This window comes from Colletotrichum lupini, chromosome 2 (assembly GCF_023278565.1).
Source record: "Colletotrichum lupini chromosome 2, complete sequence".
NCBI classification, from domain to species: Eukaryota; Fungi; Ascomycota; class Sordariomycetes; order Glomerellales; family Glomerellaceae; genus Colletotrichum; species Colletotrichum lupini.
Window position 1 is genome coordinate 6,421,124 of NC_064675.1, and position 15,569 is coordinate 6,436,692.

Consider the following 15,569-nt stretch of genomic DNA (forward strand, 5'->3'; position numbering starts at 1 on the left):
AGGCTCGAGGAAGGGCGTTTGAGAGTCTGCACGGAGCTGTCTCCCGGACGCGACAATGCTCCTCCTCACCGAAATCCCGCGCGACCAGAGCCCAGGAGTGTGGGCTGATAAGACCGATAAGAAGGTGAGCCTCTTTTTATCGATAAGATTACCCACTGACAGATAAGCCCTTACGTAAGCGGCCTCGAATGATTCCACCCTCCAATTCGGCTCTCCAGACTCAGGACTTACATGGAAGTTCAGCTTGGTCCCTCCGAAGGCTGCTGTTAGCCTTCAGTCCATCGCCTATTATTGCGCTCTACTGCATGGGAAAATCGCCTATTGAACCGAGAAAACTCTCTCTCTGGACGGACATTATTGATCAACATGCTTCAAGCTTGTCAAACCCACGCGAGACCGAGAACCGGTTCTTGTCAAACCATCGTCGATTTCTCGCCAAGAAAGCCCTGAGGACGCTGTCACGACTGTCACCTCACTCCTCGCCACGGGCTTCATGTCCTCAACGATAGATTTCGGTGTCTCCGGTTGGGGATTTGAGAGGCTTCCCGCATCTGGATTATAAGACTTGCACTTGTCTTAAGCTTCTCTCTGCCGTGCGCCATGCCGGCGGCCAGCTTCGCTTGGCGTACTCCGACTCGTCTGCGGTTTCCTTTTACCGTTCACCTTAGTCCCACTGGGCTGGGTCTTCTTTCTTCAGCTTCGACGTTTTCGTTGCGGCCCGGCGCTGCGCTAATTGATAGCGGTCCAGACTTCCTCAAGTGCGACAGGATGCCAAAAGCCAGCCGCGGGGGTCTGGGTCGTGCAAGCCCTTCCGAAGCGAGCGAGGGCTGAGAGGACATGGGTTATGGTTGGGCTTGTCTGGCCTCCGGTCCGGTGGTGGACAGGAGCCCTTGCTAGGCGGTGGGATCCGCCTCCGGAACTCCTTTGTGCCTCACGACCCTGAGCCGATTTCTGGAAAGATGACTGTTGCCCCGCATGAGGGATGGCTGGACTTGGACGAGTGTGGTCAGCGCAGCTTCTGCCTTGCAGATGCCCTGCATCCCCTCTTGGAGCCGCTGTTCCACGCAGGGCAGAGGCCCGTCAAGGCGTCGATGACTGTGCATGGGTGTAAGTGGCCATGTCCTTCTTGCAGAAAGTCAACGCCAGTGTTTTGGGTCCCGAATAACTCGCAGCTTTCGTCGAATCTGTTGCGCGAGGCACACCGGCGATGGAAATCTCGGGTCGGAAAATATCTATCTGAAGTCGAGAGAGCGCGGCCAGCAACAGTCCTGGGGCTGGCCCCAACCACGGGAAAGAGGGTTTTTCTGTCGGCCGACGGCATGAAGCTAGGGAACCCAAACGCACGCTCATCGTTCCATGGCGATGGTTCTCTAACTTGGTCTATCCTGGTAGATCCCGAGCACCGGCCATCACTAGCAACTGTCTGGTTCGGTAGCACAATATCGGTCGCAAGTGAGAGAGACGGAGAGGCACGAAGTTAAACCTATCTGTACTACAAACAGTAATTACGGAAAGCGGACTGATCTAGCGACGATGGAGCGTCCATGGCGGCCGACCTTTCAGGATTCCCCATCCACATCATGGAGTTTCCCGCCGTGGCGAATACCCTCATGAGGGGTGACGTTCTTTGGTCCCGATGCTGTCTATCACCAGGCCTACGTGGGTGCAAGACCCAGGTTCAATGTTGCCTCTCGACAAGATGAAGACGGTCAATTTCAATCCACACCTCCCGGATGCGATCGTGGCCGTTATATCACCTTGGGATGACTTCACATCTTGGCCGCCGTGTGACTGATGATTCAGCAGAAGAAAGCCGATTGCGATCGTCCCAAGACAATTAGCAAAGGGAAGCCCAGCTCCCGGGGGTTTAGTCGCCAATTTTCATGAGACATTGCTCAATCGAGCAAGCGGGACGCGACTCTGACCAATCATTGAGCTTCTTTGTCGATGCAAGCCAACGCCGAAGGATGCATCGAGGACGGCGATCCCCAAAGACATGCCCCCGGAGTTTGGGCTGATGGTGGGCAGAGGCAAGCCAGCATCGACGCTTTGCATCACCACCCTATCACTAGCATTCCCCAAATGTCACAGGGAGAAGGGACTGCATACGCAAGAATGCTCATACCAGCGAGGAAACAAATCACATCTGGCGCCTTGCCGATCACTTCAACGTCGACTACCTAGGGTTCCGTCACAACAGCATTTGTGGAGACGCAGAGACTGTTTGAGACCTCCAGACATCATACGTCGCCGTTGAAAGGCAAAATCATTCCTCTCGCCGTCCTTTTTTGCGAGAAGTCGGCTCACGGACGGGGAGCCTGCAGTGGCACAGCCTGGAGCTGACGGATGCTGCAGCAGCAGTGTTCCTCAGGAACAGACTCACTACGCCTGTATGCGTATGCTGCTGCACAGAGTCTGAGAAGTTTGAAGAGACTGCCAGCGCATCAGAGCTGTGGATGACAGGCACATTTGTCTGGCCGTCCTCGAAGAAGCTGCAGACCAGGGTAGGGTCCGGACTGAGGGGTTCACCCATCGCTCTAGTGGCGGCCCGGTCTAAAACATGGCTTGGAGCTATCCCTCTGTCTCCCGCCGCGTCACTCGACACTCTACGACAGGCAGCTCGGACCGTGGGCAAGCTGGCGGGTCTTTGCCAGGACGCAGCCCAGTCCCGGATTCTGGGTCAAGTCAGTTCTTGATCCGGGACAAGTGACATAAAGCCATCCAGACGCCCACCCGAAGACGTTTTGTAAGGTTTTCGGCGTCCATTTCCCCATCCAACCACAGCTCTTTTGCTCATCCGGACCGGCTGCTTTCGACCAGGTTCGACAAGGCTGTGGACAAGCGACGATCTCAAGTCATTGTTCACTGCTACGGGCGTACTGGGTACATCCGCTAGCTACCTCAATCACTTCAGTGATCAACGCAGATCTGACAGGGGTTCTTGTGGACTATTGGCGGTCCGGAACACCTCCTCTGCAGTCATCGGCGCCATCCACTGCTGTCAGCTCTCAATCTGGGTGAAGCTCTCTGGCCGCATTTAGCTGAGTGCTAAGGCTTCCCGTCACGGGAGCTATTCAACGATCGCCCATATCAACGTACTTGATCCCGCGACTTGTCTCGCGCTTGAAGTCTCACAATGTACGGTCGACGAGATTCTCGAAAACGAATGTCTCTACCACCCACTCGCACAATGTCAACAACATCAACACAAGGCTGGACGCCTAAGACGCTTGGGAACCCTATTATCGAGGGAAGGATGCCTCAAAATTCAAAAGTCAAGAGGTGGGACGGAGCAGCAAGGTCTTGCAGTGATTGGGATAATCTGAGAAGAGTAAGATGATCCTTCCTATCGTGATGAGAGAAATTCAGCTAGCGCGATGTCTCTTGACCTTGAGATTATTCGCTAACGTTGTTGTCTCAGGACCCTGAATTATGGTTTCGCGGTGGAAACTGCTTCGTACACTTGTACGGCAAGGGGCAGTCCCGCAGAGGACCTGCATTTAAAGTACCATTCGGTGCTTTGCTTTCAGCAAACTGCCATCCGTTTGTCAAGAGATTTATGGCTCGCGACATGCCTGAGACGCCAGGTTCATTCCATGACCAGTATGATGATTTGGACCGGTGGAATGCTCTCAACCCCAACGAGCGGATCGAGCTCTACATTCCAGCACCCCCAATGGCAGACAAGGAACAGGCATTTTCTTACCATCTCGCAACGAGAAATTTCTTTGCGTGGATCTTCCGACGCTCAGTGGTCGGCGAGCACCTCGGCACCGCACTCATCGGCCTTCTCAACAGCATGGCGGAGTTCAGAGGCAACGAACAGGACAACGTGTCGGATCTCACTTCTTACTTAGATGAAGAGGGCTACTACGACATCAAGGGTCTGCCGCAACACGCACTTGCTATGCTGCATCTGGCCGAAGTCTTCCAATTGAGAGACCTGTACGTCGACGCATTCAGCCACTGCGTTGGAATGAGCGAGGAGCTCTTCTACAGTCCCGAGTATCAGGTATGTTTCGCTCATCTCTAACGGCTGCACGTTTGACTCATAGAACATAGCACATTGGCTCGGTCTCTAAGACGCTGATTCGACGGGCGCGGACTGAGATGAATTCTAGACTCAGTCAAGCAGGTGGCATGCTTAAGAACTTCCTGGAAGAGGAGCTCTCTGAGACACATCTTGGCCTTCCAGCAGGCGGACGTGCCCACCTGGACCGATTCCGATCCTTTATCCAATCATTTTACACGACAAAGTTTGGCTATTACCCGCCATTGTCCTTCGACACTCGCAGTAGCACCATCTTCGACCCTGAGATTTTCAGTACCATGTGCAAGGATTTCAAGGCCGTTTATGACTTGCTCGTAGACGAGGAGTTCACTTCAATCGAGAGCAGCCCGCTCCTTGCGCAAGGCGGGATCTGCGCCGTGCAGAGCGTCCAGGAATTCGATGAGCGATGCAACTTCAAGTCTCTGAGGCATCCGCTGCCATTACTGCCCGAGACTGTCAGCGACAAAGCATCCCGTCGCATGTCACTACAGTGGTTGGCGAACACCGCGCGAGGCGACAAGCTAAAGCCTGACCAACGCCTAGTGGCCCACAGTGCCATGATCAAGGCAATGAACATGCGTGACCCAGCACTTCTGGACAACGACTTTGTCCGCGCCTACCGGAAGTTTGAAGAAGACTCCGTTTCACCTCTTATTCGCGTCGATAAGGCCGAGAAGATTAGTCTCGTGGACGCCCGCAAGGTGCGCTGGATTCTGATTTACGCGGTGTACCAAGTGCTCCTCAGCTGCACACAGGCGCCATCAGAAGTTCGCGACACTGGTGCGGACTATCACCTCGCAGTGTCTTGTGAAAAGCTGCCGCCCTGGAAGGAGGGACGCCAATTGCAAACCCTCCTGCGCAAGCAGACAGACATCGCAGTCGATACTAAGCGATCGCAATCCGTCACGGACTGGGCAACGGGCTGCCATGGCACACCGTCTGTGGTTGTGTCGCCGACTATCGAGATTCGACCAGACGTCGACTACACTGCCAGATCCCGCCGCGACGAAATAGCCTCCCGTCGGCAGTCAACATGCGGGGTCTCACCCGCGGCGGCCCCGGCCCGCTCACGGAGCAGGAGCTTGTCCCGCAACAACCCCTTCCGACGATCCCTCAGCATCTTCCGTAAGCTGGAGGAGCAATGTGCTCCGGCACCCCGCAAGGCATCATACTGCGAGATCGTGGTCCACGGTTACGGCAACGGCACCAATGCTGTCAAGAAGTGGGAGGGTCCTCCCGCAGAGGTCTCGCCCCGGACTCATGTTGCACCGCGTTCCTTCTCGACTTCCTCAGAGTCCAGCGGCGCCTCTGAGGCTCCCTCGATGGGTGGTCACAGCTACGCGACCATCGACTCCACGGCGCCGCCGACCTCGCCCGATGCGCCGAGCAAGAATTGGCCGAACCAGGAGTCGCCTATGCTGAGCCCCGTTCCTCTGCGTGGTCGTCGGCGCATGAGAAATGTGCTTTCCTTCGCGGGGACGCCGCCCCGTGCCAGTTCTTCGGAGTGGACGGTAAATAACCGGCGTCACAGCGTTATCGGGGGCGGCGCTGGTAGCTACGCTCATGACTATGAGGAGCTGATTAAGGAGCAGGAGGCAGACTTCCACCGTCATGAGCTGGAGCCTCTTCCCCTGCAGATCCGCAAGTCTTCGATCCCGATTCATGAGTCCCCGGTATTGGGGCAGATGGATGTGCAGCCTGTGTGGGAGCAGTTCAAGGACCTTGGTGGTCTTACTAGCTGCTCCCCTCTGAATATCTAGACCGGCTGGGTGTACTGAGTACTACTCCGGCCGGAATGTACGAATGGTAGTGGCACGCTACCACTGGTGTTGTTTTCTTTGTATGTATTGATTTGGAAATGACGAGATACCCTGTCGCACCCTCCTTATACAGGCCTGCGCATGGCGATGATTGATATGAGCGATATGGTTGGGGAAGGAGTTTAAGCCTGGATTGTTATGGCACATTGTACAATATTCTCACTGAAAAATCTGAAGAAAAGAGAACGAGATGAGAACGGGCTTCTTACGCCTGAACAGTGACTTTCCATATCACAAATGACGTCCGATGAGACGAGGCAATTTTTGGACTGAACGTGTCTACACACCACTACGTTTGTAAAGGATAAAAAGGCTGCTACCGGCTGGTATTCCATAAGCTTCCTGTCTTCCCATTCGCAGTTCATCTGTGAAGCACATCATATTTGTACGATGGGCGCAAGTGCTGACAGCAACGACCTGTCTCGTCAGCCCCGTGACGTTTTCTGCGGATGGTACCTGCAGGAATGCAGCCATCACGGAGTTGGATGTGCACATGGCAAAATATGCGCGACCTATCGCTCACAGGATGCATCGAATCAGGCTCGACGCCCATTCAGGAGGGATGTAAATGGGGCTGTCGTCATTTCAAACATTACTGCATATGTCCATTTATCTTTGTCCTATATTTACCGTTGCCATACAACTCAGCTTCCGGGCCTTCATCTACGGCTAGCATGCTCGCGCAATGCTCGCGCTTTTTACAGCGTTGAATGTACAGAATAAGGGTACACGGTTGTCCCTGTACAGATGCGATCATACGAGAGGCTGAGAGTTCAACGCTGCGTCGCAAATACCAACAAACGGATATTACTCAGTCTTGGTCGTCTTTGACGCGAGGGCCAGCCCGTCGACGATCTCGCCGCCCATGGAGAGGATCATGTAGCCTGAGCCGAGAAGCCATGCGCCGCTACAGTCGCGATTTCAAGTCAGCTTCCTTTCCGTGCAGCAACCCGCCTCTCCTGTTCGTGGGAAAAAGCTTACTTGGGAATGATCCAGAGGAAGAGGAGGTCCAGAGGGGGGTTGTGGCCAATGTTGTCAAAACGAGAGAAGTACTCGTTCGCCCCTGTCGCATCATCGTCGTTAGTACAGTATCGCTTCGCAGGGCTCCGGGAGCAAAAGGAAAGAGAGTCGCGCTTACAGTACAACACCGTCTTGCTCAACGTCATCACAGCCGCGCTGAACCCAATAACAATAGCCAGCGCGCCGGCCTTCCCACCAACAACCTTCTTCAACCCAGCCGGCCCGTCAACGGCGCGTCCTCGCGAGAAGTACAACCAGTAGTAGGCGAGATACATGACCGTCTCGACGGCGTTCAGCGCGCCCTGCGCAGAGGTGAAGCCGTTGCCGGCGTTGAAGGCCTTCCACCCGTACACGTGGTCGACCTCACCGTAGAGCTTGTAGGGCGCCCAGACGGGCCAGTGGAGGTGGCCGCCGGGCATCGTCCAGGGCCGGAGGAGGACGTAGCCCGTGTCCCAGATGACGAGGGGCAGGGAGACGAGGAGCCAGAAGCAGGTGAGGGAGGTTGGCGCGTGGGACCAGCCTTGCGGGGTGGATTTGTTTTCGGGGTGGGTTGTTGCGGCTGTTACGACGGCGCGGGCTTTTGAGGGGATGGTTGGGGAGGCTTCGGGGCCGGTTGAGAGGGCGCGGGAGGAGGATCGTGTTGAGACCATCTTGTTGTCGACGCTAGGTCTTCGGATTTGGGTAGGTTCGCAATGTGAGGGTATCGTGGAGGAGGAAGCGTTGGCTCGGTATGGCCCGTCGAGTCTTTGACGCGTTGTTTATCGGGTTGTGTGTATGTGTCTTCGTGTACGTGTGTTGTCGTCGAGAAGTAGTAGTAGGGGAGGAGGAGGGAAGCTTCGGAAAGGTTAATTGGACCGAGAAGGACAAGGACAGGTAAAGCGACCGGGATCAAGTCAATTAGACTGCCCGTCCCAGTGTCCCAGGGACCTGTTCACAAACGGCCAGGAACCACAGAATACGTGATCCGTGCCGTTACACTCTCCACACAGGAACCGACCGGCAGTCCTGGGGCTTGAGGCTTGAGCAACGGTGGGTGGCACCCGAATACGACAGACTGACTGGCGCAGCGTGCTGGTGTGTCGCGACACTCTCAAACCTTCTTTGGCCCCTCGGAGCGGTCCTGTGCAGGCTTCCCTAAACGGTTCGCGCCTTCGCAGTACGTATATAGAGGGGCAGCGGCGCGATTAGTCAACCCGAGTGCCGCGTCTCCACACTTTCGCGGATGACTGGTGATCCGTGCTTCGCTAGCGAATTGCGGGGGTGGGGCAGACATGTCGATACAACAGGAAACATCGCGAAGGTCTAGTCCGTCATTGCCTTCAAATGTCGGTTCCTGGTCTGGATGCCGCTTACGACTTCAGCCAAGGCTGGTAACACCTGTATCTACCATTGAAACCTTGCGTGCTTGTGCTGATGCTTTTCCATTGACTAGCACATGTTTGCTCTTGTGGGTTTCTCCAGTTTGGCTGACGAGGCTGGACGAAACGAAGAGTGCCCTGTGAACTGTGTATCGAGTGATCGATCAATGGTGCCTACGAAAACCAGAGCTCTCGGTCCAACTATTACCAAGACATGTTTTCATTCCTTCGAGTCCGATCAGGCGAGTGCCTACCACTCTTTGTCAACTTTGACGCGTGACCTGGACAGGATGAGCACCAGTGTGCTCTTCTTTGGTGGCCTCTGTTCACCGCAAGGCCTCGATATGGCTTGTGGGGGAAAAACGCGCTAACGCTAGCTCATTGGTACAGAGGCGAAGGGAGGAATGCAAGACTGTTGACTAGGACGAACTAACTCGATATAAGACAGAGCACCTCGCCTTCTTAAGCAAGCCGTCTGCCGGCAGCACAAAGCAGGCAATTCTCTTTCCCGAGAACCAGAAATCTACCCCACCCAGACGACTTCCAAGACTCGCAAGTTCTATTTCCAGTTGAAGCTCCGAGAAGATGGACATTCAACCGATGCATCACTACCGTACAGGGAGCGGAAGCTCTTCGCACACAGAGAATGGCTCGGAGAATGACTGGAGGAATGACACGAAGAGTAATGCGCAGAGCGACGCGCAGACCGACTCGGAGAGCGACTCGGAGACCAACTGTGGAAACGACTTACTACCCGAATCGTATAAAAGCAATCAAGTACCAAATTTCACACCGATCTTAGGGTTGGCCCCGACGGTTCATAAGTGCCCCTACGGAAATTGCGGCAAGGGCTTCACCTCGAAAGCAAATTTCCGAAAGCATTGGATTGCTAGACATGGGCCACTCCCTACATCGCGACCAAAAAGCAGTTCCACCACTCGTCGCGATATCATAGTGCCTACCTCTACCAAGGAATTGTCTCATAGATTGTCGGAACTTCAAGTTTCAGATGTTCCTCAACGGTGTCATGACGCTGGTCTGGCACCCTCAATTGCGACCGCTCTAGAAGCATTTGTTGGAGATCCTGGGCTGGAGATAAGGGACGGACTTGGGGGTAACGTCTTTCCAGCAAAGCCTGGATTCGAACCGCCAAACTCTGGATTGAAGCTTCATCCGCTCGAATATCCTCGAGCTCAACCGGCCGAATTCAATGCACCTTCACTGAATACTGCGTCTGGAGGGCCGTTCATGGCAAACCCGAGAGACCAAGATGCCCACCGCATCATGAATGAATTAGTCCTTAAAGCTTTGCATGACCTTGAGGTCAGAGTGCAAATCACTTGTTGCCAGAAGACCACAGTCCAAGGTGAAGGGAAAGTGCCAACCAGGAAACGGGCTCGGGGGCCTGCAAATCAGCAGCAGCCGCCGAGCCGGAAGCGGCAAGCAGTTTCTCAGAGGCAAGGAGAAGAATCCAACGAGGATGACAACGACCAATCAAGCGACGACGATCTGGAACGCCACGGTCCTGAAGACGGGAAAGACGATACGGGCGCAGGCGATATGGACCTGAAATACCTGGCTTGCCCTCTCTTTCGAAAGGACCCCCGAAGATACGCGGCTTGCGCGAAAAGTCGACTGAGGCGTATCAGAGATGTCAAGCAGCATTTGAGACGAAAGCACACTAGACCGGAGTACTACTGTCCCACTTGTTGGGAAACATACTCGGGACCAGACGAGCGAGATGCTCACCTTATTCAACGCTCTTGTAATGGCCCAGAAGGGTCAGGCCCACCGTAGATTTCACGGGAGCAAGATACTCTATTAGAAGGAAGAGTTCCAAATGGATCAACGGCGCAAGAATGGTTCAGCGTGTGGGACATTGTCTGCCCTGGCCAGACACGCCCGGAACCTCCATTTTGTTTCTTGGGTAGGATGGTCGAGGACATTAGCACCTTCCGGAGAGAGCTCTGGGAAACCAAGGGCTCTGAAATTATCGAAGACCTCGTATCTCAGCGGGAAGCCACGCTCCAGGAACCTCTGACAGAGGAGACTAGGAGTCTGCTCCAGAGGTGCATCATGGACGCTGTCCGGCGTGTGCTGGAGCATCCCGATGTCACACAAGCAAGAGAGGTCCGATGGAACCAGGGCAACGACCTTGCTGAGGCAGCTTCAGTACCTCAATTTTCTAACCGGGTCCACGATGTTTCTGAAGATGTTGCCCACGCAGTTCATCGCCAACCTTGTTGGACGCAAGATAACATACTCCAGGACGGCCACTCTTCCATTCCGAATCTAAGGCAGGCACTCCAGTTGGATGTCGAGCAGCAGTTCGAAGACTTTACGTCTTTCTGGAATCTGCAAACATCCGAACATGAAGGATTCGATACGGTCAATCGCAATGTCCTTGATACATTTCCGCCATAACAGAGATGAAACCACTTTCGATTCCGTTGCAGATAAGTGCATGAAGCTACCAAAGAGGACGGCTCTTTGATCTGCTGTTTATTTTCACGCAGCCTCAGCATGAGACCGTTTACATGTAGTCCTGTTTCTGCATAGCAGCTGGTCCATAACGCGGTTGTCGTTGTGCTGTTCATTAGGCAGGAAGGGCAACCTCTCGAGAAGTTCCAGTACCTAGAGAGAATGTATAATCATTGACAATCGTTAAATGGACCAAAATCGAATCTATTGTTGGGAAGCTCTTGTCCCGAATGCTAATTTCCCATGATATCTAAACTTACTTGAATTGATGCTCGATGAAGGGACCAAAGTCTTGAACTGGTTGGTGCGGGTATAAAGACACAATTGAAAGTATTGACGCTTAACGGAACTGAACTCCCTTCCATTTACCATGGCCCGTTACAATTGATCCAACGGAACGAGAAAACAAGTAGACAATGGAAAGAATGAGACGAGAAACACCAAATCAGTAGTGTAAGAAGCACGTCTTTGGAGACCCTCCGGGCTCACGCTGGCATTCGCAGTGTTCTGGCGGGAGGAGGTTGCTCGGTGACGGATAACCTTCGTCGTCGGCCGCGATTGTATGTTCGTCGAGGAGACGCGCCCAGGTGTCGGTAATGACCGGGTTGATGGTTCGTTGTCGCTGATTCAGCCCTTGCGGAGAGAAGTTGACGCCGGGTTCTGGCGAATGAAAAGGCGCTTGAGCTTGTCCGATGGCTGTGTAGTGCACTCGGGGGGAGGTGGTGTTGAGCATGGGATTTGTTCTGAAGCCAGACGTGTTGGTTTGGTGAGCTGTCCAGTGCTGCTGAGCACCGGGGCCATGGTGATTCATTAATGCCAAATTGTATGATATGTGTGCTGCCCGAGCCTGATGGGAGTTCCTTGGAGCATTGAACGGTTGATATGAGCTCTGAAAGGGATCAAACGTTGAGCGGGGTTGCGATTCATCGATGTAGGTTATGTTTGTCGGACCCAATGAGTTTGGGGGAGACATAAGAGAAGCCGCCGTGGGACTGAAATTGGGAAACACCTGGTTCTGGGCAGAGCGCGAGGATGACCTGGAGGGGTGAAATGAAGGTGAAGTCGGTGGCTCCCGAATGCCGTTCGCAGCATGAGGATAATTGTGCTGCTCGACTGGCAATGGTGACACTCCCGGGCCTGGACCCCAGCTGTTGTCCAACACGCGAATGACTGCCTGGACGACGTGGTCATTCCACCCAAACTGTAGCCCAAGCTGCTGCACACCAACAGCCATTCTGGGCGCTACTCGTCGTTTTGTCGCAAGCTCGTCGACATCGTCAGAGTAGGGCGACGCAGATCTCTGCTCGCCCGGAAAGACAATGTCCCAGATCTTAAACCAGAATTCCTTCTCATCTTCACCGCGAGACTTCTTCAGTCCTCGAATAGAGGCTATTTGGTCTTCATTGAGTCCAGAAGCATCGAAATCACAGACACCGGGGCGGCATGTTCGTGACCTTATATGTGCACTACGTTCTGCGAATGTGGTGAACAAGGAAAAGCAAATGACACAGTGAATGGGCTGGCGGTGGTTGCCCCTGCCCTCTTCTGTCAAGTGTCTCTTAATGTCCCTAACTTCGTCGAATTTGTAATGGCGGCAGCACTCATGGGCGACAGTGTCGTGCGCGTAGAAGTGGCACGCGAAAAGCCTCCCCTTCCTGACCGCTTTGGCTTTGGGGGCGACTGCGACACGCGGGCGTTTTCCACCAGGCCCGCGGCTCGTGGTGCTAGAAGCAGTGCTCCCGCTTGACTTGGTAGCTCTCTTCCTTCTTCGACTTTGGTCAGTTCCAGAGGCCACGCCCCCGGATCCGCTAGTCTTTCCAGAACTACCGCCTGTAGTGCTGCTCTTTGGTATGTACACGAGATGCTTGAGGTACAGTCCAGGCGCGGTGTACAGTTCTCGAAGGAGCTGTGGAATCGGCGGGCGGGCGAGTAAATCACTACAGGCTCGCCAGCCTGTAGGTGAATGTCCACTGATCTGGGAAATTGGATTCTCGTTGGGGCAGAGCGCTGCTGGCACCCACTTGGCGAATAGAGCGACGGCAACTGGCTTCAGCAGGTAAAGACCAGTGCCACAGACCGCGAGTAAGTTGTAAAGGCCATGGCGAACTTTGACGTCGTCTATTTTAAAGACTGGCCACTGAGAACATGTATGCTGTGCGAGAGTTGGGCCGAGGTGACGGGAGGGTGTTTGCAGTACTGCAACGCCGGCCGGAGAGAGTTGAACGTGGGAATGATTTAGTTGTGACGAGAGAGAACTAAAGAGCGAATCAAAGAAAGTCGGACAGCCTCCCAGGGCGTCTGCAGCGGTGGAACAAACGTCGACGACCGTACACGGGCCCGATGACTGGCCCAAACTGTTACCACCGACGGTTGACAATCGGTTGGCTACAGTGTCTGAATAGACGATCAAGCCACTTGAGAACCTCAGTAGCAAACTCATCGACAAAGGTGGTTGGAAACGAAACGAAACGAAATGCTTTCAGGCTGTTGGCTGAGAGCGTCTACGAGGCGAAAGCTATATGATATGCTTGTGGAATTGTAGGAAATGAGAAAGGAGGAAAGAAACCGGCGACGGCTTCCATCTGTGAGAAATCCTAGACTCCAGTCGCCTCCTCAACCAACTCCTCCCCTTAGCGCGGCTGCCTTCCCGTCTCCTGGTAATCAACATCTACTCCCAAGTTCTCACGCCCCGATGAGGACCTCCGATGAGGCTCTTCGGCCGGGCAGCTTGTAATTCTCAACGTACGGAGCTCTGCACAGCCATCGTAGATTTGTCGGGGCGGACTCGGAGGCGTACTGTTCCGTATCCATGCCATCGATCTGTTCAGTATCGCGTCTTCCTCACGGCTATCACGCTCATAGCGAGGCTGTCTCGTATGCCGACTCCTGATCCAATGATCTGAATTCTCCCTTGATGTGAGTCCTGTCGTCAGTCACTTGATTTGCCAGGCTTTCGAGGCGTCTCTTCCTCACCGCCCAGCACTCGAGGTCATTGCACAAGGCAAGCCGCTGCCTCGCGCCACAACAGCCCCTGAGGTCGAAAATCCTGATCCAGATGCGCGGTGTTACAAGGCATTTTTCTACTTTGATTCCACCTGTAGACATGCATCTACGTCACTGCCGGGCAGTTGCGCATGACAAGCGGGCAGATTTACACATCGAAACGCGCGAGTGCTCGTTTCTACAATGATGGAAATGCGTGATGTACGTACAATAACGACACGCCCCCTAAAGGCGAACCACTTCATACAGTTCACAGCAGTTCGCCGGGCCACAATTTGGAAAGCGAGCGCAACTGCTCAAGAAATCACTTTCAATTGCGCACAATTGCGCTGCGCGATAGTCTGGTGAAATGCGCAGTGAAGGAAAAACTCGTGATCTTAGCCGCCTGGAAAGACGTAGAAAAGACGTGAAAAAACACTCTGAAATTGAGCACGAGGTGTTCTCTGAATATGTTTTTTGGTCATGAAACGTTCGTCCAAGTAAAAACAAATCAAGCAACCTTGTAGAATCACTCGGAAGAACCAGCCAGTTGGAAGCTCGAGATGCCGAGCAGCGATGTACACTCCCTCCATGCAGGAGACTCGAGGTGGGTGCTTCAGTCCCCAACCGACTTTCGTCACGCTCATTGATTAGCAGCAGCTCAGGCAAAAGCGGCCAGCGGGCTGTGCGAACCACCAGACTTGAGGCGTGGATGACGGAGGAACCGCCAATCCCACTCGCGGCCTACGGTCTCGCACAGACAACCAGCAAGAGCCAAGGAACACCCTCAGGAATTAGGAAATTTGATCAGGCGTGGGAGAAGGCTGCGAGGAGATAAAGAAGATACCCGGAACACATCACACAAACAACGAATGCTGACTTCGAATTTCTTGACTTTGACTTAGAGCCTTTATGTTGGTTCGCCAACAAAGTGACTTGGGCTGGACGCCCTCAGACCATTAGACGGACACTGTGCACTCTCAGGCTGCAAATGCGTGCCCTAATTTACACCTACTGTAGCTAGGGAGGCTTGTCTAAGGTTGCACAGCCCTAATTTCTGCAACCATCTCGCTCCCTTCCAGTGGGGGAGACGTGCCCCAATCCAGCTTGTCACACCTAACGCATCTCAATTTAAGCCTGGTACTTCTGCGCCGGCATCAACAACACGAATTTGGGTAGTGTGGAATAGATAGGAAGGACATTTGGTCATGTGCGCGCCTCAAATCCTGAGGAAAGAGTGGAAGAATTTGTCCTATAAGTTTGGAAATCCCACCTACCATTAACACATGCCCCTGAATCGAGAGAGATGTTCTGGGACTTCGAAGAAACCGCCTCAGCTAGCTTGTGACTGCTAGTACCCAGCTCGAGAGCTCAATGATGGACCTAAGTCTTCAGCATCGAGAGTATCCCCCCAACGTAGACGAGGCTTCCCAGCTATCGGGCCCCTACTTCGTCGTTCCCTCGCCCACCACGACGTTTTGGGAGGAGCTTGAGTCGTCTTGGCCCTGGCTCCCTTCTCTCCAGGACCAAACACAGACGTCTTACGGCGGTGAGAATGAGTAATGTGCATGGAAGATTGAACATCACTAAGAGAATTGTAGAAGAGCTTCCTGGAAGTCACTTTCTTGGCGATTGGGTACAGCTGCCGCTTCCAGAGTTACCGTCCCTCGGCCCTGCTCTCCCGCAAGACCGCGCTTCGAAGTCACAGAATGAGGCGTATCTTGAGCCATCGGATTGTCAGGCTGCAGCAATCCCTGGTGTTCATGGCCAAAGCTACTTTTGTCAGCCTTCACAAGGTGGGTTTTGGGAAATTCAACCCCAGATGGGCTGGTTTATACATGACAAATAGACTGACAT

General features: G+C 53.9%; 6 protein-coding genes across 6 annotated transcripts; 4 read left to right on the forward strand and 2 right to left on the reverse strand.

Annotated features, from left to right (window-relative positions):
* Positions 1-55: 55 nt before the first annotated feature.
* CLUP02_04271 (uncharacterized protein) lies at positions 56-3,041 on the forward strand (the record flags this gene model as incomplete). Its single annotated transcript, XM_049283287.1, has 12 exons — positions 56-124; positions 219-466; positions 582-758; positions 818-1,452; positions 1,540-1,617; positions 1,671-1,741; positions 1,807-1,870; positions 1,937-2,020; positions 2,092-2,171; positions 2,238-2,684; positions 2,726-2,883; positions 2,936-3,041. 12 exons carry the CDS (start codon positions 56-58, stop codon positions 3,039-3,041), a joined length of 2,217 nt encoding a protein of 738 aa, XP_049140430.1.
* Positions 3,042-3,136: 95 nt separating this feature from the next.
* Positions 3,137-5,811, forward strand: CLUP02_04272 (uncharacterized protein; the record flags this gene model as incomplete). Its single annotated transcript, XM_049283288.1, has 3 exons — positions 3,137-3,331; positions 3,422-4,012; positions 4,063-5,811. 3 exons carry the CDS (start codon positions 3,137-3,139, stop codon positions 5,809-5,811), a joined length of 2,535 nt encoding a protein of 844 aa, XP_049140431.1.
* Positions 5,812-6,678: 867 nt separating this feature from the next.
* On the reverse strand, positions 6,679-7,640 carry CLUP02_04273 (uncharacterized protein; the record flags this gene model as incomplete). Its single annotated transcript, XM_049283289.1, has 3 exons — positions 6,679-6,778; positions 6,853-6,934; positions 7,010-7,640. Coding segments are annotated over 3 exons (813 nt in total), but the record flags the coding sequence as incomplete, so codon positions are not given.
* Positions 7,641-10,181: 2,541 nt separating this feature from the next.
* Positions 10,182-10,673, forward strand: CLUP02_04274 (uncharacterized protein; the record flags this gene model as incomplete). The annotated part of the gene is made up of 1 exon (XM_049283290.1): positions 10,182-10,673. The coding sequence occupies one exon, from the start codon at positions 10,182-10,184 to the stop codon at positions 10,671-10,673; it is 492 nt and encodes a 163-aa protein (XP_049140433.1).
* A 502-nt stretch (positions 10,674-11,175) lies between these two features.
* CLUP02_04275 (uncharacterized protein) lies at positions 11,176-13,170 on the reverse strand (the record flags this gene model as incomplete). The annotated part of the gene is made up of 1 exon (XM_049283291.1): positions 11,176-13,170. The coding sequence occupies one exon, from the start codon at positions 13,168-13,170 to the stop codon at positions 11,176-11,178; it is 1,995 nt and encodes a 664-aa protein (XP_049140434.1).
* A 1,916-nt stretch (positions 13,171-15,086) lies between these two features.
* CLUP02_04276 (uncharacterized protein) lies at positions 15,087-15,561 on the forward strand (the record flags this gene model as incomplete). The annotated part of the gene is made up of 2 exons (XM_049283292.1): positions 15,087-15,261; positions 15,314-15,561. The coding sequence occupies 2 exons, from the start codon at positions 15,087-15,089 to the stop codon at positions 15,559-15,561; spliced, it is 423 nt and encodes a 140-aa protein (XP_049140435.1).
* Positions 15,562-15,569: the final 8 nt, after the last annotated feature.